Source organism: Myxine glutinosa, chromosome 1 (assembly GCF_964187855.1).
Source record: "Myxine glutinosa chromosome 1, kmMyxGlut1.1, whole genome shotgun sequence".
In the NCBI taxonomy this organism is placed as follows: Eukaryota; Metazoa; Chordata; class Myxini; order Myxiniformes; family Myxinidae; genus Myxine; species Myxine glutinosa.
In genome coordinates, this window is record NC_136261.1 from 413,433,510 (window position 1) to 413,456,998 (window position 23,489).

A 23,489-nucleotide genomic window follows, 5' to 3' on the forward strand; every position below is an offset into this window, starting at 1 on the left:
TGGCAGTTGTCAATGACCAATACCTCGACGACCTCATCGAACTACAGCAGAGCCAGACTCAACAACAACTCTTCGGCACAACAACGCTCTCAATGTTTTGGTGCCACCAAATGGAAGAGTATCCTCACATCGCTAAAATTGCCCTTGAGATCCTCACTCCGTTCGTTACAATGTATCGCTGCGAGCATGCGTTTTCGAAATTGGTGGACATTAAAACAAAGATAAGGAGCAGGCTTGCATGCGAAAATGATTTGAGGTTGGCCCTTGCCAAAACAAAACCACACATTTTCCAGATCGCCTCCCGAAAAGAAGAACAGAAAACGCATTAAGATGTAATTTTTCTTTATTTTTTTTTGTCAAATTTGAGGGTTTCCACGAGTGTTCGGTGGGTTTCGTTAGGGTTCGGCGCCTTTAAAAAGGTGAAGAACCACTGTCCTAGAACCTAACGGATGTCGTCGCAAGGCGAGGAGAAACACGAACTACACGAACATTGCCATTGTCCAAACTGTTTGTTCACGCATGCGCAGGCGCAACATAGCAATACATCACAAAGCTCGTTTTTCGCTCACCTACACTTTAGTCCGGTCGGTAAATGTATCGATCGAGCAGTGTCCATAGGTAAGTGAGGGAGTGACAGAGAGTGTGTATGTATGTGTGTGTGTAAGTCAGTCAGAGTTGTGTGAGTCAGTCAGTGAGTTGTGTGTCATTCAGTGAGTTGTGTGTGTCAGTCAGTGAGTTGTGTGTGTCAGTCAGTGAGTTGTGTGAGTCAATCTGAGTTGTGTGGGTCAGTCAGTGAGTTGTGTGTCAGTTAGGGAGTTGTGTGAGTCAGTCAGCGAGTCAGTCATTGAGTGAGTCATTGAGTCAATCAGTGAGTCAGTGAGTGATTGAGTGATTGTGTATCAGTGAATGTGTGTGTGTATGTGACTGAGTAAGTCAGTCAGTCAATGAGTCAGTCAGGGAGTGATGTGATGATGGATTCGATGACCTTGCTGATGATTGGGGTCAGTCAGGGAGTGATGTGATGATGGATTCCATGACCTTGCTGATTATTGGGGGAAGTCAGGGAGTGATATGATGGATTCCATGACCTTGCTGATGACTGGGACCAGGCTGATTGGTCTGTCGTTGCAAGGATCTGGTTTTGGATTTTTTTTTTGAATAATTCTTACCTCTTGGTCTGGCCAGTGGCCACATCGACTTCGACTTGAATCTCAACTTTGGGGTTTGTTGGAGAGGGGGGGGGGGGGGGGATGGGGGAGAGGTTCGTTCCCCTCTTCCTTTCTTTGGAAGTCTGTGTTCAAAGGTATTCCCTCCATTAACAATGCATTACCATTGATGTTGAGACAAATGTGGTGGCAACAATCTGTGTGGCCTTTCTTCCACGTTAGGACCTGTATAACCGAGGTGCTTGGCAGCAATCAGTGATGTCATGAAGTGCAGTCATGCCATGATGGTAAATGTTGTGCAAGGTTTTCAACTGGTTAGATCAGGATTACTTCTGGGGATATGCGCACTCCAAACTCTTCATTGACTGATAATTCACCATAATGTGGCATTACATATTCACAATAACACAGACGGTGCATTTGTGCTTTGAGGACCTCTCTTTATTGTGAAACTCTTCACAAATTCAAGTTTCATGAAAAACATAAGCAGGAGTCTTCTTCTGATAAACGATTTTACAACAAGGGTGTTCTGCTAACACACGTGGCAATGAAACATGTACTTCAGCTAAGATTGAGTAAAAATTGATGTTCAAACTGCCATGGCAAGATCCCATCAGAGCATAACCAAAAAGGGACAAAAAAAAACAACTAAATCAATGAGAAAACAAAATTCCTAAACATTGGTCACAATCAAAAAAGAACCAAAAAAAAAAAAAAAAAAGGAAGTTCTCCCAGATCCCTTTTTCAGTAAAGGATCATTCATTCATGAACTGGTTTGTGAAACTTCATTCTTATAGCTTTGTTCCAAGGGCTCGTTTTAGAATCCCCACAGAACCTCTGACAGCCTCCACTGTAGTTTGTTTGTTGTCATATTCCCTGGAATGCTTTATTAGTACTGTTAGGCTTTTCTTGATCATCCAGATTCCCTGTTGCTCCAAATATCACTGGTACATATTCAGGTTTCTTCAATTCCGAAATCTTCTTCACCTAATTTTTCATATCCTGCTATTTCAGATTTCAGCTCTCCTGTGTGGATCTTCATATGTGATTTCAAATTGCCTTTTTGAAAGAAACCTTTATCACATATCAAGCATTTGAGAGGATGCTCTCCTGTATGGATCATCATATGTGATTTCAAGCTGACGTTATGAGAGAAACCTTTATCACATATCGAGCATTTGTGAGGTTGATCTCCTGTGTGGATCCTCACATGTAATTTCAAATTGCCTTTGCGAGTGAAACCTTTGTCGCATATCGAGCATTTGTGGGGTCGCTCTCCTGTATGGATCCTCATATGTGATTTCAATTTGCCTTTTTGAGAGAAACCTTTATCACATATCGAGCATTTGAGAGGATGCTCTCCTGTATGGATCATCATATGTGATTTCAAATTGCCTTTTTGAGAGAAACCTTTATCACATATCGAGCATTTGAGAGGATGCTCTCCTGTATGGATCATCATATGTGATTTCAAGCTGACGTTATAGGAGAAACCTTTGTCGCATATCGAGCATTGATGTGGACGTTCTCCTGTATGGATCCTCATATGTGATTTCAAATTGCCTTTATGAGAGAAACCTTTATCACATATCGAGCATTTGAGAGGATGCTCTCCTGTATGGATCATCATATGTGATTTCAAATTGCCTTTTTGAGAGAAACCTTTATCACATATCGAGCATTTGAGAGGATGCTCTCCTGTATGGATCATCATATGTGATTTCAAGCTGACGTTATGAGAGAAACATTTGTCGCATATCGAGCATTTATATGGACGTTCTCCTGTATGGATCCTCATATGTGATTTCAAATAGACTTTTTGAGAGAAACCTTTATCACATATCGAGCATTTGTGAGGTTGATCTCCTGTGTGGATCCTCACATGTAATTTCAAATTGCCTTTGCGAGTGAAACCTTTATCGCATATCGAGCATTTGTGGGGTCGCTCTCCTGTATGGATCCTCATATGTGATTTCAATTTGCCTTTTTGAGAGAAACCTTTATCACATATCGAGCATTTGTGAGGTTGATCTCCTGTGTGGATCCTCACATGTAATTTGAAACTGTTGCTATGAGAGAAACCTTTGTCACATATCGGGCATTTGTGAAGTCGCTCTCCTGTGTGGATCCTCATATGTTTATTCAAATTGCCTTTTTGAGAGAAACCTTTATCACATATCGAGCATTTGTGAGGGCGCTCTCCTGTGTGGATCCTCATAGATTTATTCAAATTGCCTTTTTGAGAGAAACCTTTATCACATATCGAGCATTTGTGAGGGTGCTCTCCTGTATGGATCCTCATATGTGCTTTCAAATTGCCTTTTTGAGAGAAACCTTTATCACATATTGAGCATTTGTGAGGACGCTCTCTTGTATGGATCTTCATATGTTTATTCAAATTGATTTTTGTTAAGAAACCTTTATCACAGACAGAGCAATTGCGAGGGTGTTTTCCAGTGTGGATCCTCATGTGTATTTTGATGATACTCTTTGAAGCAAAATCCATTCTGCATACATTACACTTATAAGGTATTCGCCGTTTTTGCACCTTTTTGTGTTTGTTTAATTTAATATTAATATTGGTGTTGCGAGGCCCAGACTTGTATTTTACAGGAAGTGAGTCTTGATTTCGTGATTGTTTCTTCAAAAAAGGCTTCTTCTTTTTTGTCAAGCTGTGACTGGACCTCATTTGTCCCATTTTACTTCTGGATTGTTCTACAGAAACAAAGAACACATTTTATTTTTTGTCAAAATCAAAATGCAAAATATTTAACACTTTTCAGAAAATTTTAGATTTTCTCAACACAAAAGATTTGTTAATTTTTGTGAATTTTTTACGTTTCCACTCACCAGTTGCAAAAGAGGAGGCACTTCTGTTTGTCATGTGAATATCATCTGAACCTTCCTTTGCTGAAGCACATTTTGAATCTTCTGTGACAGATGAATCGTTGTTGTGTTGTCTGCCTTCCATATTTACAGGATGGACATCACCTGTGTACAAATCAGCATCAGTCTTTTGCAGGTAAATGAGATTGAGAACTATCTTTAGAGTTCATCGATCATGTTACGCCATGGAATGTGCACTTCAATTTAAATATAACAATGAAGTTAAACATTGTTAAAAACAAAAATTCCGGATGTGAAGCACTATTGAAACAGTCCTCTACATGACCCTGATGCAGTGTATCAGTGATACACCACCCTATTTAACATGTCGAAGTACTGCTAAACTGGAGGATAGTGGAAGTAAAAATAAGGCGATTTGTGTTCAACAGTGTTTCCGTGTTTAATTCAATTTAAATAAAATAAAGATTGTAAAATTAATCAAAATAAATTTCTGGAATTTACTGGCGGTAAAAATTTCTCAAAATATCCTTTCACACAGCTCGGAACAAGTGTGTATCGACCCTCAGCAGAGCCAGGAAATAATATCTCTCCACTCGCAAGACTGAACTCTCAAACTTGTCTCCCTCCTCCAAGTCCTGGTGGTATCTGGACAAATACGTTTCTCGTGTTAGTTCCCCTCCAATTCCCTCCATTTCCTGAAATTACTACACACTGGACACTGTACGGAAAAAAGCTGAATGTCTCAACTCTGTGTTTGCCTTAAAATCTTGTGTCCCAAAACCATCTCTCTCTGTACCCACATTAACCAGTCGTACCCAGCTGCTCCTGGACTCTGTGTCCTTCTTTACCGACAAGGTAGAGAAGTTTCTGTCAAACCTCGACTCTGATTCCGCAACTGGCCCAGGCAGCATCAACTCACAGGTCCCAAAATACTGCTCTGCCGTGCTGTCACACCCTCTCTCTGTACTATTCACCCTCTCTTTTACTCAAGGTCATCTGCCATATACTGGGAAATCAGACAACATTACCGCTTTACACAATAAATGTGCAAAAACAGATTCCTGCAACTACAGACCAATCAGCCTACTCCCAATCCACATTCGCTTCTGATATTAAATCCTTCCTCTTTTCCAATGGCTTGATCTCTGATCATCATTTTGGATTCAGACCAGACCACTCTACCATGGACATGGACATGCTGCTTCTGCTGTCTAAACAATGGATGGAGGTCCTCAATGCTAAACAGGAATTAAGAGCCGTCTTCCCTTGACATATGTCGTGCCTTCAATGCAGTCAGGCACCCCGCCCTGCTTACGAAACTCTCCTCTTTTGGTATCTATGAAAATCTTCACACATGGCGTGGACTTCCTCTCCAGTCAAAGTCAACGTCTCGCTCTGAATGGAATCCTTTCATCTCCCCTTCCTGTCCAGGCTTGAATGCCTCGAGGAAGTGTGCTCGGCCCTGTGCATTTTCTTGTCTTCATTAATGATCTCTCCAACTCGCTGGAAAATCCTCTCTATCTTTTTGCTGATGACTCCACCCTCTGCCACTCCATATTACAACCCTGAGATTGGCAAGCAGCAGCCTTTTCACTCTCTGCAGACTGGATAAAATCACAAACTGGTCAAACAAGTTGAACATGTCATTCAATCCTGACAAATCTCACACCCTCACTATTTCTCTTCGTAAAGACTGTTTGGAAAACCCGCTGTCACTCAAGCTTTTGGGTCTGACTATCTGCCATGATCTTTACTGGGAAAACCACATTTCCAAGCTGGCCTCCAAAGGCAGCCGCTGACTGTGCATCTTCTGTCGTGCGATGCCCTTTCTTGGCACTACTGAGCTTCTCACCACATACAAGGCGTTCATATTTAGCTTCATGGAGTACTGCTCACTCCTCTGGGCTGATGCTCCTGCCTCATACTTCATGCTGTGGAAAACAAAGCTTTTAGTATCATTGGTATCTCCCACGATGAAGCCGATTCTGAGGGATTTTCACTTTCGCACTGCATGCAGGTTGGTGGTCTTTCTGTCTTCTAATGGTTCCTCTCTGGCCTATCTCCCCCTACCCTGTCTGTACTCTGTCCCCCAAATATTCCTTGAGGAGGCACAAGATCTGCCAACAACCCTCTTCTGGTGAAACTTTCAAATGCAAGACTCTCTGCTCACCTTCACTTTTTAATTCCTCTTTTCTCATGCATTTGGAACAAACACCCACACTCTCTTCAATCCCCCTCCTACCTCGAGGTCTTTAAAAGCAGCTGTTCACCACCATCCCTTGTTTTCCCCCCTCCAAATCCTTGATCTTGTCTACCTCCGTTAATACACCCCAAATCCACCTTTTTCAAATTCTGACTTCTTTCCTGAAAGTCAGTCATGTCCATTTGTTTTATAGCATTTTATCCCCACTCCCCCACCCCTCCACAAATCTACCAATGTCACTGTTCTCTACTATTATTGTGCATATGTACTTTCCTCTCTCTTCCCCTCTCATCTACCGCTCCCTTTATTATATATATTTTGTTTGTTAACTATTACACGAGCCTCAACTTTGTATGAAAAAAATAAAATTGAATGGCACTCAGCAGCGCATCCTTTTGACTTCAAATGTAGTTGGTGGTTGAATTCAGTTCGTTGATAGGAAAATCTTCTTCAAATTTCAAGTGAATTGGATGACAATTGAGGATTTTAGAAATTCGAATAGGTCGTGGACCTTATCACCGATGCTGATCTGAAAAATAGTTGGCGGTTGAATTCAGTTCACCGATATGAAAATCCTATTCAAATTTCAAGTCAATCATATGAAAATTGAGGATTTTAGAAATTTGAAGAATCTGGTTGACCTTTGGCATTTGTTGATCTTACGACGTATGTTGACATAAAAATAGTTGGAGGTTGAATTCATTCAGCAAATATGAAAATCCTCTTCAAATTTCAAGTCAATCAGATGAAAATTGAGGATTTTAGAAATTTGAATTGTTGACCTTTTGGCCGATGTTGATGTCAAACATTGTTGATGGTTGAATTCAGTTAGCTGATATGTGAATCATATTCAAGGTTCAAGTCAATCGGATGAAAACTGAGGATTCTAGAAAATAAAAGTGGTTGACCTTTGGCCTATTTTGACCTTTTAACATCAAAAATAAAGACGATTCTGTCAGATCACCAACGCTACCGTTTGGTGGTTTCATGAAGATCGGTTTAAAACTGTGACCTGTAGACGAGTATAAGTGAGCAGACAGACAAACACACAAACTGGAGTGATCAATATACTTGTCAAAAAAGGATTTTTTGCCAAGTAACAAATAGACAGACAGACAAGGGTGACATGACATGTGACATTGTGACAAGGGTGACAAGGGTGACATTCGTGACATGCGCATTGGAGAGTCTGCGCATGCGCAAGATTGGAGGTCACGTCTCTTCAAAGCTGTCCATGCGCGCACGGTTTCGAAGTTAAGTAATTTTTCACAATTGTGTTTTTGTTAAAACTGATCTTTCTTTCGGTGCGTGTACCTATTGGCGTGTCTTTAATAGGCTTCTCGGTGTTGGTTTTTCATACCTGTGTACAGAATCGTCGGTTAGTTCGTGTCGCGTATTCTGAGGCCTAGTGTAGTAGGCTACCGTGTCCGACATTGGCTTGAGGCTTTGTTTTTGTCTCAGCGGTTCTTCGATTGCGCTGCAATTACTTTCGGTCTCTGTTTTTCCCGATCTTTTCACCCCCATGCTTCCTTGTTTTAAAATCTCAACTCAAAAAACAAAACAAAAAACAAAACAATTCCTTCTCTGTTCTTATCCGTTTGTTCGTTCTTATTTGTTCGTTCATTCTTCGACCATGTTGTTAAAAAAATGTTTAAACTGTCCCCTGAAGAACTATTCTGTCATATACTATAACACCTTTTTCTTCTTCTTCTATAAAAGGATGCTTTCGACTTGCTCACCAAATGTATTCATTCCAAAAAAAAATTCCATCTCTTACAGTGCCTCTTTCATACATTCCCTAAACTCTCCAGCACTCCACCCATCCTTCAGCGTCCTCAAATGTATTTTTGACTCAAAGGTCTCAAGAAACTCATTTTGCAATAAATGTTCGTTTCCCATTAATCGTACACTTATCAAAATCCAATCTCACCCCTCCCCTCCAAATCTTCCCCATCACCCCTTCCCTCCAAAACTTCCCCATCACCCCTTCCCTCCAAAACTTCCCCATCACCCCTCCCCTCCAAATCTACCCCCTTGCCCCTCCCCTCCAAATCTTCCCCATCACCCATCCCTTTCAAATCTTCCCCCTCCCCTCCAAGTCTTCCCCATCACCCCTTCCCTCCAAAACTTCCCCATCACCCCTCCCCTCCAAAACTTCCCCATCACCCCTCCCCTCCAAAACTTCCCCATCACCCCTCCCCTCTAAATCTACCCCCTTGCCCCTCCCCTCCAAATCATCCCCATTACCCATCTCTTTCAAATCTTCCCCCTTGCCCCTCCCCTCCACATCTTCCCCATCACCCATCCCTTTCAAATCTCCCCCTTGCCCCTTGCCCCGTCCCTCCTAAACTCCCCCCACACCCCTCCCCTCCGAGACTCTCACTCGCTCCTCCCCTCCTAGACTCCCCTCTCACCACTCCTCCTCAAAGCATCCTCCCCACTTCTTCCCCCTTCCAACTTTCACCTTCATCTCCATCAACCTTCTGCCTCACTCTTCCCCCTCCTCAAATAACACCTCACTGCTCCTCACCCAATCACCATCAAACCTTTTGTCCGCCCCATTCTTCCCTTTCTCCAAGCTATTCTGAAATCTGACACACCTTCAACAGCTCTCCCTACCTCTTCCTCCTCTTCCACATCTTACCCTACCGCCCCCTCCCCTGTTCTGTATCCGATGCTCCCCCTTCCTCTTCTTTAACAGTATGGACCTCAAACATCCGGGGCCTTCGCTCAAACTTGACTGATCTCTCCATACAGGTTGCTTCTGACAAACCAGACATGATCTGCTTAACAGAAACTTTCCTCCTTCATGATGTCTCTGATTCCTTGGTATCTCTCCCAGGTTACTCCCTCCTCTGGCATGATAGACCTGAGCCTCGTCCTGGAGGTGGGGTTGCTATCTTTATAAAAAAACTCTCTTCCTCACTCGCCCTGCACTGCCCTCTCTCCACCTCACCCCCAGGAATACCTTTGGCTACGGCTTCCCCTTCGCTCCCACCTTTTGTTCATATGTGTGTTGTACTGTCTACCAAACAGTGATGACTCCATCTACATCTCGCTGTCTGATAATATGGACCAACTTTTATCTACCCATCCCAACTCTCTCTTCCTCATATGTGGTGATTTCAATTGTCACCATGCCAGTTGGCTGGGTGTGGGTACCTCTCTCACCAGCCATGGCTCTTCAGCAAAGGACTTCTGTGACTCACTGGGACTGACACAATCTGTCAATTTCCTAACCCGGATCTCAGTCAACGGAGCATCTTCTCTTCTGGACTTGGTTATGACTAACTTCCCTGAAAATGTCTGCTGCTCTTCTTCTGCTCCAATCGGCTCATCTGATCATGTGCTTGTTAAAGTGGACATCTCTCTGACCATTCTCAGAGAGCCTCCTCAGTGTCGACGAGTCTGGCATTTCACTCAGGCCAACTGGCATGGTCTTCAAGCAGCCATCAATCATCTGGACTGGTCTCCCATCTCTACCGCCTCTGACATAAACTCATCCTGGGAATTCTTCCAAAGTAAATTGCTCTCTCTCATGCACAGATTTATCCCATCTCGTCTTCAGTTGTCATATCCTTACTCCCGTCCATGGTACACGGAATCTTGTGGTGAGGCTATTGCCCAGAAACAACTTGCTTTCCTCTCCTGGAAAGCAAATCCAACGGAAGGCTCTCACAAACCCCAAAACAAGTGTGTGTCCACCCTCAGGAGAGCCCGGAAACAATATCTCTCCGTTCTCAGGACCGAACTCTCTTATCTGTCTCCCTCTTCCAAATCCTGGTGGGGTCTGGTCAAATCTGTTTCGGGTGTTTCTTCCCCCTCCATCCCCTCCCTTACCTCAAACGGCCACACGGCTGACTCCGCACGTGAAAAAGCTGAATGCCTCAACTCTGTGTTTACCTCTAAATCTTGTGTCCCAAACCCATTTCACGCGGAACATGAAACGTTGCTGCACGATACTGCTGTACGCTGGCTTTTGAGAGGGAATGTTCTGAACCGCGTCTTTGAACTTCGTGCGGAAGTCAAACATTTCTTGAATCTTCAAGGGAAACATGACCTCCTGCAGCATTACGACGAAGAATTGTGGAAGGAACGACTTGCTTATCTTGCTGACATTTTCAAGCAGCAAAACCAGCTGAAGCTCAAGCTCCAAGGAAGAGCGACTAATATTATTATTTTCCACGATCATCTCAGAGGATTTGTTGCCAAAATCCAAAACTGGCGCAGGAAAGTGAACACAGGAAACATTGCTATGTTCAAAAGAATGTCTGAATTGCAAGACAGCATGGGAAAAGAGCTTGATCCCGTACTGAAAAATGACATTCTTGAGCATCTGCAGTCACTGGAGCTAGAATTTCTCATAAGTATTTTCCTGATTTAGATGACAATGAGGCAAAAATTGTGAGGAATCCTTTTTCCATCAACCTTTGCGTGGAGAGCATGCCAGAGGCAATGCAAGATGAATTCCTGGATCTCCAAAACGATTAATTTGCCAAAGACACATTCGAAGAGAAGAGCTTGATGGAGTTTTGAGTGGGAATGGGTCACCACTCTAATATCAGCCAGATAGCTATCCGGGTGCTTCTGCCATTCTCGTCTGCCTATCTCTGCGAAACAAGGTTTTCCACGTTGTTGAATATCAAATCCAAACAGCGTAATCGGCTCCACGTGGAAGATGACCTCCGCTGTGCCCTGAATGTGACTCAACCATGGATACCCCAATTGGTAGCTAAAATGCAATTTCAGCCATCCCACTGAGTTTTTAATTCACTTTTACGGCGCATGCGCTACGTCCCTAGTTTTGATTACCTGAGTTGTTGTCGAATTGAGTTTCTTTTTGTGAGATTATAGCACGCTGCGTTAAATACAGACACAACAGAGGTTTTTAGTTTTCACATATTCTTGACTTGGAACATTTTCATACTGTTTTCTTGTGTGACAGTTCTATTTTATGCTGTCCATAGTGTTGCTACTGATAATATTAAAATCTCATATCAAACATGCATCATTCGAACGATGTTGCTTTGTTTGCTTCTTCCAAAAATGATGTAGTTGGGAGCCAGTAAGGAACAGAAAAAAAAAACGATGGAACTAAATGTTCATGTTGGCTACTTGGAATTCCTCATTTTCTGTGTAATAATTTACCAACTCTCATACAAGCAAAATAGCCAATTAAAGGAAAAAACACATCTCAGAATGCACCGCAGAGCATCTAGAAATCAAAGTTTTTCTGGGGGTCATGCCCCCAGACTCCCCGAGCCTGCTTACACGCGCTCCGCCGCTCTACCCTCACGAAAGGGAGGGGGGGGGGTGCTTGGGATGTGCTCTGGGAGCCAAGGGGGGCCATAACACAAAAAGGTTGGGAACCCCTGCTCTGAGGTAATCATTGCCTAACCCCCACAAACGTAACAATACTTTTTAAAATGTGATATTATGGAGATTAGCAAAATCACTTTCATTATCAACTTCTGGAACATATTTTGTGGGGACAGATTGTCTGAGAGAGTATCAATATGTTTGGGATATTTGACTTATTTCCTGGACATTTAATGAAGACTGTTGATCTCTGACAAGTTTATCAATCCATGTGATGTTTTTGTGAAAAGGCAGACGAAGATTTTTTTCAGTTTATGGTTATCACATCTAAAACAGTCTATGAGTAAACAATTCAATACAATTCATATATATTTCGGAAAATGGAGAAATTCAATGAGAGGAATACAATACACAAAGATATGGTGAATATAATGCAGTAATGGACAAATTGTTCTTTAAAAGCATCAATCTAAACATCCTAGGGGAAGAGTTGCACCTTCTACACATCATGATAAAGAAATAGTTCACTTGTAGAGTGTACACTGCTCATGAACGAAAACAAAAGATGAAAATGAACCCCCGTGACCCCCCCCCCCCCTCCCAAGGGGAGAAGAAGAGGAAAACAAATATAAATATGGCAGCACATGTTCGTCTTCAAAAATTGTGCAGTTAACTTGCACCATCTGAGAATGCAATTTAAAACTGCATACAGAACTTGGCCCCTTAGCTCTAAAACAAAATAAAATATCAATATTGAACTCAAAGGAAAATGTCGTGCACCAGACCAAATGTGTAATCAAGATTCTTTTTTGGGTTCCACAAAAAATATCTAATCATGCTTCAATATCCGAGATGGATGTACACTACCAGTCAAAAGTTTTGGAACACCTCAATTTTTCTAGTTTTTATTGACATTTACGCAGTTTAATGTCTCAATGTACAGTACTCTGAAATTAAGCATAGAACAAATAAACAATTGGAGATTAAAAAAGAAATCATTGAATCATTTTGTTAAACAAAATTTTATTTAAATTTTTGACTCAGCAAAGTAGCCACCTTTTGCAGATATAACTGCCGAACACACTCGTGGCATTCTTTCTGAACATGCTAGGGGAAGAGTCAAAATCAAATATTGGAAATCAAATATTGTTCGGGAAGTTCTTCCCAACACTGTTGCAGAAGTTCCCATAAATGTGTTGCACTTGTAGGTTGCTTTGCTTTCACCCTTCTGTCCAGTTCATCCCAAACCAGCTCGATGAGGTTTAAGTCTGGAGACTGTGCTGACCATTCCATGATTTGAAGCCTACCGTCTTGTTCTTTTCCTCGAAGGTAGTTTTGACATAGCCTGGAGGTGTGTTTAGGGTCATTATCTTGCTGTCGGATGAACCGCTGACCAACTAGGCGTATACCAGAGGGTATTGCATGGCGCTGCAAAATGCTGTGGTCACCCTTTTGGTTCAGGGGGCCAGTCACTCTGTGCAAGTCGCCGACTCTGGATCCAGCAAAAGAGCCCCAGACCATCACGCTTCCTCCTCCATGTTTGACAGTTGGTGTCACGCGCGGAGAAACCATTGTTTCGCCGACTCGACGGTGTACAAAAACCCTGCGTGATGAACCAAGAATTTCAAATTTTGATTCACCGGTCCATAAGACCTTCTTCCAGTCTTCAGTAGTCCACTGGCGGTGCTTCATGGCCCAGGCAAGCCTCTCTTTCTTATTTTGCCATCTTAGCAATGGCTTTCTTACTGCCACTCAACCTGTCAAACCTGCAGCTCGAAGTCTTCTCTTCACAGTTGAAAATAAGACTTATAACACATATTATAACACCTTTTTCTTCTTCTTCTTTAAAAGGTTGCTTTCGACTTGCTCACCAAATCTATTCATCCCCCCAAAAAAATCCATCTCTTACAGTGCTTCTTTTCTACATTCCCTAAACTCTCCTGCATTCCATCCTCCCTCCAGAGTCCTTAAACGTATTTTTGACTCGAAGGTCACAAGAAACTCATTTTGCAATAAATGTTCGTTTCCCATTAATCGTACACTTTCGAAAATCCAATCTCACCCCTCCCCACCAAATCTTCCCCAACACCCCTCCCCTCCAAATCTTCCCCCATCAACCCTTCCCTCCAAATCTTCCCCATCACCCCTCCCCTCCAAATCTTCCCCATCACCCATTCCTTTCAAATCTCACCCCTTGCCCCTTCCCTCCTAAACTCCCCCCCCACACCCCTCCCCTCTAAGACTCCCCCTTGCCCCTCCACTCCGAGACTCCCCCCTACCCTCCAAATCTCCCCCATCTCCCATCCCTTTCAAATCCCTCCCCTTGTCCCTTCCCTCCTAAACTCCCCCCTAACCCCTCCCCTCATAAACTCCCCCTCACCCCTCCCCTTCAAATCTCCCCACCCTCATTTCTTCTCCATTTCCCCCCTCTCACCCCTTCTCCTCAAAGCACCTCCCCGTTTCTTCCCCCTTCCAACTCTCACCTCCATCTCCCCCAACCTTCTGCCTCGCTCTTCCCCCTCCTCAAATAACACCTCATTGTGCCTCACCCAATTACCATCAAACCTTTTGTCCGCCCCATCCTTCCCTTTCTCCGAGCTATTCTGAAATCTCTGACACACCTTCAACAGCTCTCCCTACCTCTTCCACCTCTTCCACATCTTACCCTGCCCCTCCTCCCCCCGTTCTGTATCCGATGCTCCCCCTTCCTCTTCATTAACGGTATGGACCTCAAACATCTGGGGCCTTCGTTCAAACTTAACTGATATCTCCATTCAGGTTGCTTCTGACAAACCAGACGTGATCTGCTTAACAGAAACTTTCGTCCTTCATGATGTCTCTGATTCCTTAGTTTCTCTCCCGGGTTACTCCATCCTCTGGTATGATAAACCTGAGCCGCGTCCTGGAGGTGGGCTTGCTATCTTTATCAAAAACTCTCTTCCTCACTCGCCCTGCACTGCACTCTCTCGACCTCACCCCCAGGAATACCTCTGGCTATGGCTTCCCCTTCGCTCCCACCTCTTGTTCATATGTGTGTTGTACCGTCCACCAAACAGTGATGACTCCATCTACATCTCGCTGTCTGATAATATGCACCAACTTCTATCGACCCATCCCAACTCTCTCTTCCTCATATGTGGTGATTTCAATTGTCACCATGCCAGTTGGCTGGGTGTGGGTACCTCTCTCACCAGCCATGGCTCCTCAGCAAAGGACTTCTGCGACTCACTTGGACTGACACAATCTGTCAATTTCCCGACTCGGATCTCAGTCAACGGAGCATCTTCTCTTCTAGACTTGATTATGACGAACTTCCCTGAAAATATCTGCTGCTCTTCTTCTGCTCCAATCGGATCATCTGATCATGTCCTTGTTAAAGTGGACATCTCTCTGACCATTCTCAGGGAGCATGCTCAGCATCGACGAGTCTGGCATTTCACTCAGGCCAACTGGCATGGTCTTCAAGCAGCGATCAATCATCTGGACTGGTCTCCCATCTCTACCACCTCTGACATCAACTCATCCTGGGAATTCTTCCAAAGTAAACTGCTCTCTCTCATGCACAGATTTATCCCATCTCGTCTTCAGTTGTCATACCCTTCCTCCCGTCCATGGTACACGGAATCTTGTGGTGAGGCTGTTGCCCAGAAACAACTTGCCTTCGTCTCCTGGAAAGCAAATCCAACGGAAGGAAATCTCATTTCCTTTCACAAAGCCCAAAACAAGTGTGTGTCCACCCTCAGGAGAGCCAGGAAACAATATCTCTCCATTCTCAAGACCGAACACTCTTATCTGTCTCCCTCTTCCAAATCCTGGTGGCGTCTGGTCAAATCTGTTTCTGGTGTTTCTTCCCCCTCCATCCCCTCCCTTACCTCAAACGGCTACACAGCTGACTCCACACATGAAAAAGCTGAATGCCTCAACTCTGTGTTTGCCTCTAAATCTTGTGTCCCAAACCCATCCCTCTCTGTACCCACCATACCCCGTTGTACCCAGCTGCTCATGGACTCCGTGTCCTTTCCTCCTGACAAGGTGGAAAAGTTTCTGTCAACCCTCGACTCTGATTCTGCAACTGGACCTGACGGCATCAGCCCACGGGTCCTAAAATCTTGTTCTTCCGCTCTTTCAATTCCTCTCTCTGTTCTCTTCACCCTCTCTTTTGCTCAAGGTCAACTGCCATCTGCTTGGAAATCAGCCAACATCACCTTTTTACACAAAAAGGTGCAAAAACAGCTCCGAGCAACTAAAGACCAATCAGCCTTCTCCCAATTATCAGAAAAGTCATGGAATCCATCATTGCTTCGGATATGAAATCTTTCCTCTTCTCCAATGGCTTGATCTCTGATCATCAATTTGGTTTCAGACCAGGTCACTCTACACTGGACATGCTGCTTCTGCTGTCTCAACAATGGATGGAGGTCCTCAATGCCAAACAGGAAATTAGAGCTGTCTCCCTCGACATATCACGTGCCTTCGATACGGTCTGGCACCCCGCTCTGCTCACCAAACTCTCCTCCTTTGGTATCCATGGAAATCTCCACGCATGGCTGGCGGACTTCCTCTCTAGTCGGAGCCAACGTGTGGCCCTGAATGGGTTTCTCTCATCTCCTCTTCTTGTTCATGCTGGAGTTCCCCAAGGCAGTGTTCTGGGCCCTGTGCTTTTTCTGGTCTTCATCAATGATCTCTCTGACTCTCTTGAAAATCCTCTCTAGCTCTTTGCTGATGACTCCACTCTCTGCAGCTCCATTCCTCATCCCTCAGATCGGCAGTCTGCAGCCTCCTCACTCTCTGCAGACCTGGACAAAATCACAGACTGGGCAAACAAGTGGAACATGTCTTTCAATCCTGACAAATCTCACACTCTTACGATGTCTCTCTGAAAAGACCGACTGGACAACCCTCCCATCTACTTTCTGAATAATCCTCTCCAAGAAGTTCTGTCACTCAAGCTTTTGGGTCTCACTATCTGCCATGATCTTTCCTGGGAAAACCACATTTCCAAGCTGGCCTCCAAAGCCAGTCGCCGACTGGGCATCCTCCGTCGTGCGAAGTCCTTCCTTGGCACACCTGAGCTCCTCACCACATAAAAGGCTTTCATCCGCAGCTCAATGGAGTACTGCTCTCCCCTCTGGGCTGGTGCTCCTGCCTCACACCTAGCTCGTCTTCACGCTGTTGAAACCAAAGCGTTCAGAATCATTGGAATCTCCCGCGATGACCCTATCTCCGAAGGCCTTTCACTTACTCACCGCAGGCAGGTTGGTGGTCTTTCCGTCTTCTACCGACTCCTCTCCGGCCGAGCCCCCTCAGCCCTGTCTGTGCTCTGTCCCCCAAATATTCCTGCAGGTCGCACAAGATCTGCCTGCAACCCTCTTATGGTTAAACTGCCAAAATCAAAACTCTCTGCTCACCTTCACTCCTTCATTCCTCTTTTCTCCCGCCTCTGGAACAAACTCCCTCACTCTCTTCAATCCCACTCCTCCCTCCAGGTCTTTAAAACAGCTGTTCACCACCATCTCTTATCTTCCCCAATCCAAAACCTTGATCTTTTCTACCCCCGCTAATTTCACCCCAAATCCACTTTTTTGAAATACCAACTTCTTTCCTGGAAGTCATTGGTGTCCTTGCGTTTTATACCTATCCTGCCTCCCCCCAAGCCCTCTCCCTCCCACACATCTCCCAATGTCCCTGCTCTCAAATGTTGTGTTTGTGTGCTTCCTCCCCTTCTCTCCCCATCTTGTCTACTGCTCCCCTTTTTATATACTTTGTTTGCTTGTTTGTTTGATAAATGTTAGCTCTTTCACGAGGCTCGATTCTCTTTGCAAAAAAAAAAAAAAAAAAAAAAAGACTTGCTTACTTCGGCCAGTGTTAGCTGTGCTTGAAGCTGTTGTCCTGTGAGCCGCCTAACACGCAAGCTGTTGACTCTCAGAAACTTGTCTTCCGATTCTGTTGTGGCTTTGGGTCTGCCAGACCTCTTCCTGTCAGAGTTTCCTCAAGTTTCCAATATACAACTTCCTGTAGTGCAATATTGTCCAAATAATACTTCAGAGGGTGTAAAACAATGTGTTCCAATACTGCTTTTATACAGACAGGGGGTTTGTAATCAAGTAATCAGCAGAGGTTGGGACACCTGTAGGAATTGTTTGCATCAACTTTCAAGGCTTAATTTACTTGCATTGCTGCACAACAGCTGTAAGTTGTTAGCCCGTTACTTGTTCCCTGAAGAAGGCCTTTTTACCTTCGCAAAAGCGGAAGGTTATGTTTTGATCGCTGTGTATTTATTTGTATGTGTGTGTGTGTGTATGTTAATCGCATAACTCAAAAAGTATTCAACCGAATTGCATGAAATTTGGTGGGATGATTGGTTATTATACGGGACACATTTGATTAGATTTTGGGAGCAATCGGGTCAAAGGTCAAGGTCAAGGTCACGAAAAGGTCAAAATCGTATTTTTGTTGTTCTGTTCCCTACACTCCCATGCCAAGTACAGAACAGTAGCTGCGGCGAAGGTATGCGCTCTACCGAGTGCCCGTTCTTGACATTATTTGTGTGCAAAATCTAGACGGTGTTTGTCAACCATGACGGCGTACTGAGCCGTCAATTTTTTTTCGTAAAATATATGTTCCGTATCTTTTCACCGATTGATAAACCATGATAGGGCGATAAGATACAACGTAATATTACAACGTAATACAACGGCTTTGCTACACAGATCTTGTAGTCTTTTATTTTGGCAACAAAAGTAGCTGCGGCGAAGGTATGCGCTCTACCGAGTGCCCGTTCTAGTTTTTACAATATAACTGTGCAATTTACATTATTTTCCCGTTTTTGCTGACCTAAACTTTTTTTTAACCTCGAGAAGTTTACTGGTTACCTTTGTACCATTTCAGGTTATTCACTGGACTTGAATTGCTTAAATTTCAATAAAAACTGGAAAAAGTGAGGTGTTCTAAAACTTTTTACCGGTAGTGTATGTGTCGCAACAAATTTATTGGGTTCATTGCTCATTTAATGGCTTTATCTACCCGGAATGTTGGAACTAAACACCAGGAAACGTTTAAACTTTATTTTGTCATCAAATTTGCCGAATGACAACTTACCCACATACAGTGCATTAAGAAAGTATTCAGACCCCTTCACTTTTTTCACATTTTGTTATTTTGTAGCCTTATGCTGAAATCGTTTAAATTCATTTTTTCCCTCATCAATCTACACTCAATACCACATAATGACAATGAGAAAACAGGATTTTAGAAAGTTTTGCACATTTATTAAAAAGAAAAAACGTTGAAATATCACATTGCCATAAGTATTCATACCCTTTGCTATGACACTTGAAATTTAGCTCAGGTGCCTCCCATTTCTCTTGATCATCTTTGAGATGTTTCTACACCTTGATTGGAGTCCACCTGTGGTAAATTCAATTGATTGATTGGACATGATTTGGAAAGGCACGCACCTGTCTATATAAGGTCTCACAGCTGACAATGCATATCAGAGCAAAAACCAAGCCATGAGGTCAAAAGAACTGCCTGCAGAGCTCGGAGACAGGTTGTGTTGAGGCACAGACCTGGGGAAGCCTAAAAAAAAATCTCTGCTGCATTGAAGGTTCCCACAGTGGCCTCCATAATTCTTAAATGGAAGAAGTTTGGAACAACGAGGACTCTTCCAAGAGCTGGCCGCCCGGCCAAATTGAGCAATCGGGGGAGAAAGGCCTTGGCAAGAGGTGACCAAGAACTCGATGGTCAATCTGGCTGAGCTCCAGCGATCCTGCGTGGACATGGGAGAACCTTCCAGAATGACAACCATCAATGCAACACTCCACCGATCTGGGCTTTATGGCAGAGTGGCCAGACGGAACACTCTCCTCAGTGAAAGACACATGAAAGCCCACTTGGAGTTTGCAAAAAAGCACCGAAAGGACTCTCAGACTGAGAAACAAACAAGAGAAACAGACTGAAAACAAATATCTAACAGTGCCGCATTGCCGGGGCGCCTCCGGCCCCGGGCAATACCGCAGTGCAGCTCCCAGAGACTGCAAAAAATATTTTCTTAATCAATTGGCTGATAGCATAATTAAACCACCAGTGCTTCATCCGAAGATGTATCTTTTAGAAATTTAATGAAATAAGTCATTTAAAAAATTAAATAATTAATTGATGATTCAATAAATAATTAATCGATTAAATGATAAATCAAAAAATCAAAAATATCCTTTATAGCCACATAACTTGGTCACTGTCATGTCCAAATATTAGCTTCCAAGCTCAAAAGGTGCCTGAGATATTGCCCAGATGAGAAAGAAAATAAATGAATGATTAATAATGAAAATAAATAAATAATAATCATTAGAAAATGAAATAATTAATCAATTCGATAATATAACACATAAACCACCACCATTTCATCAGAATCTGTTACTAAAAAAAAATAAAAAAGGTCATTAATCAAATACCGCCGTGCAGCTCATGTAGACTGTATTTGGAGGGAGAGGTGCACAATATTTGATTGATTAACTGCATAATTAAAATCAATAAAAGATTGTCATCAAACATTTTATTAATCAATTGGCTTATAGCATAACTAAACCACGAGTGCTTCATCCGAAGATGTCACTTTTAGGAATTTTAACAAATAAGTCATTAATAAAAAAATTAAATAATTTATTTATAGATCAATAAATAATTAATCGATTAATTGATTAATCAATAAATCAAAAATACCCTTTACAGACAAATCACTTGGTCATTGTCATGTCCAAATATCAGGTTCCTCTTTGAAAAGGTGCCTGAGATATTGGCCAGATGAGAAAGAAAATCTCTCTCTCTTTTCTCTTTGCTGATGACTCCACTCTCTGCCGCTCCATTCCTCTTCCCTCAGATCGGCAGCCTGCAGCCTCCTCACTCTCTGAAGACCTGGACAAAATCACAGACTGGTCAAACATGTGGAACATGTCTTTCAATCCTGACAAATCTCACACTCTTACTATGTCTCTCCGAAAAGATCGACTGGACAACCCTCCCATCTACTTTCTCAACAATCCTCTCCAAGAAGTTCTGTCGCTCAAGCTTTTGGGTCTCACCATCTGCCATGATTTTTCTTGGGAAAACCACATTTCCAAGCTGGCCTCCAAAGCCAGTCGCCGACTGGGCATCCTCCGTCGTGCGAAGTCCTTCCTAGGCACACCTGAGCTCCTCACCACATACAAGGCTTTCATCCGCAGCTCAATGGAATACTGTTCTCCCCTATGGGCTGGTGCTCCTGCCTCACACCTGGCTCGGCTTCACGCTGTTGAATCCAAAGCTTTCAGAATCATTGGAATCTCCCGCGATGAAGCTATCTCTGAGGGCCTTTCACTCCCTCACCGCAAGCAGGTAGGTGGTCTTTCTGTCTTCTACCGACTCCTCTCCGGCCTTGCTCCCCCAGCTCTCTCTGTGCTCTGTCCCCCAAATATTCCTACAGGTCGCACACGATCTGCCAGCCACCCTCTGATGGTTAAACTGCCGAAATCTCGGCTCTCTGCTCACCTTCACTCTTTCATTCCTCTTTTCTCCCACCTCTGGAACAAACTCCCACACTCACTTCAATCACACTCCTCCCTCCAGGTCTTCAAAACAGCTGTTCACCACCATCTCTTATCTTCCCCCATCCAAAACCTTGATCTTTTCTACCCCCACTAATTCACCCCAGATCCACCTTGTTTGAAATTCCAACTTCTTTCCTGGAAGTCTTGGCAGTGTCCATATGTTTTATACCTCTCCCACCCCCCCCCCCCTTCCCATGCCTCCCCCCCAAAGCCCTCTCCCTCCCACAGTTCTCTCGATGTCTCCATGTCTCTCGGTCCCTGCTCTCAAATGTTGTGTTTGTGTCCTTCCCCCTCTCTCCCCATCTTGTCTACCGCTCCCGATGTTATTTGTTTTGTGTGTCTGTTTGTCTTTCTGTGTGATTAATGTTCGCTCTTTCACGAGCCTCGATCTTGTATACAAAAAAACAAAAAAACAAACAAAAAAAAAGATTAATCATGAAAATAAATAAATAATAATCGTAAAAAATTAAATAATTAATCAATTGCCTGATAGAACACATAGACCACCACCATTTCATCCGAATCTGTAACATAAAAAAATTAAAAATAATAAGTCATCAATCAAATAATTAGATAATTCATCGATTAATTGATTAACCAATAAATCAAAAATGGCCTTGACAGCCAAATCACTTGGTCATTGTCATGTCCAAATATCAGCTTCCTAGCTCAAGAGGTGGCTGAGATAAAGCCCAGAAGATAAAGGAAATGTACAAGTACTTAATTAATGACTAATAATTAAATAACTAATTAATTCATTGATTAATCATTAAATCAAAAATATATTTTACAGGCAAATCACTTGGTCATTGGCATGTCCAAATATCAGCTTCCTAACTCAAAAGGTGCCTGAGATAATGGCCAGAAGAGAAAGGAAATGTATAAGTACTTAATTAATCGCTAATAATTAAATAACTCATCAATTAATTGATTAATCAAAAAAGAAAAAATGCAATTTTTGACAAGTACTTGCTCACTATTGTGCCGAAATTTCAGCTTCCTGGCTCAAAGGATGGCTGAGATATTACCCGGACAAACAAACAAGAAAGAAAACAAGTGCAGATACATTCAAAGTACACCGCTCCCATGCCAAATAATTAAATATCCTCCAGCGCGGCAATGCCGGGGGGTGCCTCTGGCGCACGGCAATACCGCCGTGTAGCTCATAGAGACTGTATTTGGAGGAAGAAGTGCACAATATTTGATTGATTAATTGCATAATTAAAATCACTAAAAGATTTTCATAAAATATTTTCTTAATCAATTGGCTAATAGCATAACTAAACAACTAGTGCTTCATCCAAAGATGTAACTTTTAGGAATTTCATTAAATAAGTCATTCATACAAAAATTAAATAATTTATTTATTAATCAATCAATAATTAATCGATTAATTGATTAATCAATAAATCAAAAATACCCTTTACAGACAAATCAGTTGGTCAATGTCATGTCCAAATATCAGCTTCCTCGCTCAAAAGGTGCCTGAGATATTGGCCAGATGAGAAAGAAAATAAATAAATGATTAACAATTAAAATAAATAAATAATAATAATAAAAGAATGAAATAATTAATCAATTGCCTCATAGAACACATAAACCACCACCATTTCATCCGAATCTAACTATAAAAAAATAAAACATTAGTCATTAATCAAATAATTAAACAATTCATTGATTAATTGATGAATCAATACATCAAAAATAGCCTTGGCAGCCAAAACACTTGGTCATTGTCATGTCCAAATAGCAGCTTCCTAGCTCTAAAGGTGCCTGAGATAATGGCCAGAAGAGAAAGGAAATGTATAAGTACTTAATTAATTGCTAATAATTAAATAACTAATCAATTAATTGCTTGATCAAAAAACAAAAAATACTGTTTTTGACAAAGTACTTGCTCGCTATTGTGCCGAAATTTCAGCTTCCTCGCTCAAAGGATGGCTGAGATATCGCCCGGACAAACAAAGAAGAAAGTAAACAAGAAAACAACCAGAGTGAAAACTGAGTACTCCCTTTCAGCGTGCGTCATTGCCGAGCCCCCTTCAGTGCCCGGCAATGACGTTATGCAGCGCCTGGAAATGGCAGAGTAAAGGTGCGGTGTCCAATTATTCTTGAAAAAAGAAAAAGAAAAAAAAACATTAAATAATTTTCATCTTGCTTTTGAGCGTATATGCAAGCTAAATAACTCATCAAGTTGTAAACTATGCTGCTACAGAATCTACATGCGGATCTTTTTTAGTAAATGAAGAACAGGCTCTCAAAATGACCCAAACAAGAATTGGATGTAAGAAAATGCTTTAAAATGGTGACTGCTTGATAATGTATGCATAATTATATGCATGTACATAAATATATGTATGACCAGTGTTT

At 42.6% G+C, this 23,489-nt stretch overlaps 1 protein-coding gene across 11 annotated transcripts in view; it reads right to left on the reverse strand.

The window, feature by feature from the left end:
• Positions 1 to 1,581: 1,581 nt before the first annotated feature.
• The window catches only part of LOC144889609 (uncharacterized), a 164,508-nt gene continuing 142,600 nt past the window's right edge, over positions 1,582 to 23,489 (reverse strand). For 5 of the 11 annotated variants that reach the window (XM_078770518.1, XM_078770516.1, XM_078770522.1 and 2 more), the window contains 2 exons: positions 4,017 to 4,157; positions 1,582 to 3,881 (listed from right to left, as the gene is read on the reverse strand). In XM_078770518.1, the coding sequence (XP_078626644.1) occupies positions 2,122 to 3,881; positions 4,017 to 4,137 (1,881 nt within the window). In that variant the 5' untranslated portion in view covers positions 4,138 to 4,157 and the 3' untranslated portion in view covers positions 1,582 to 2,121. Of the gene's footprint in view, positions 3,882 to 4,016; positions 4,158 to 17,389; positions 17,548 to 23,489 lie in introns of all 11 variants that reach the window. The other 6 variants (XM_078770517.1, XM_078770523.1, XM_078770515.1 and 3 more) reach the window with 4 other exon arrangements.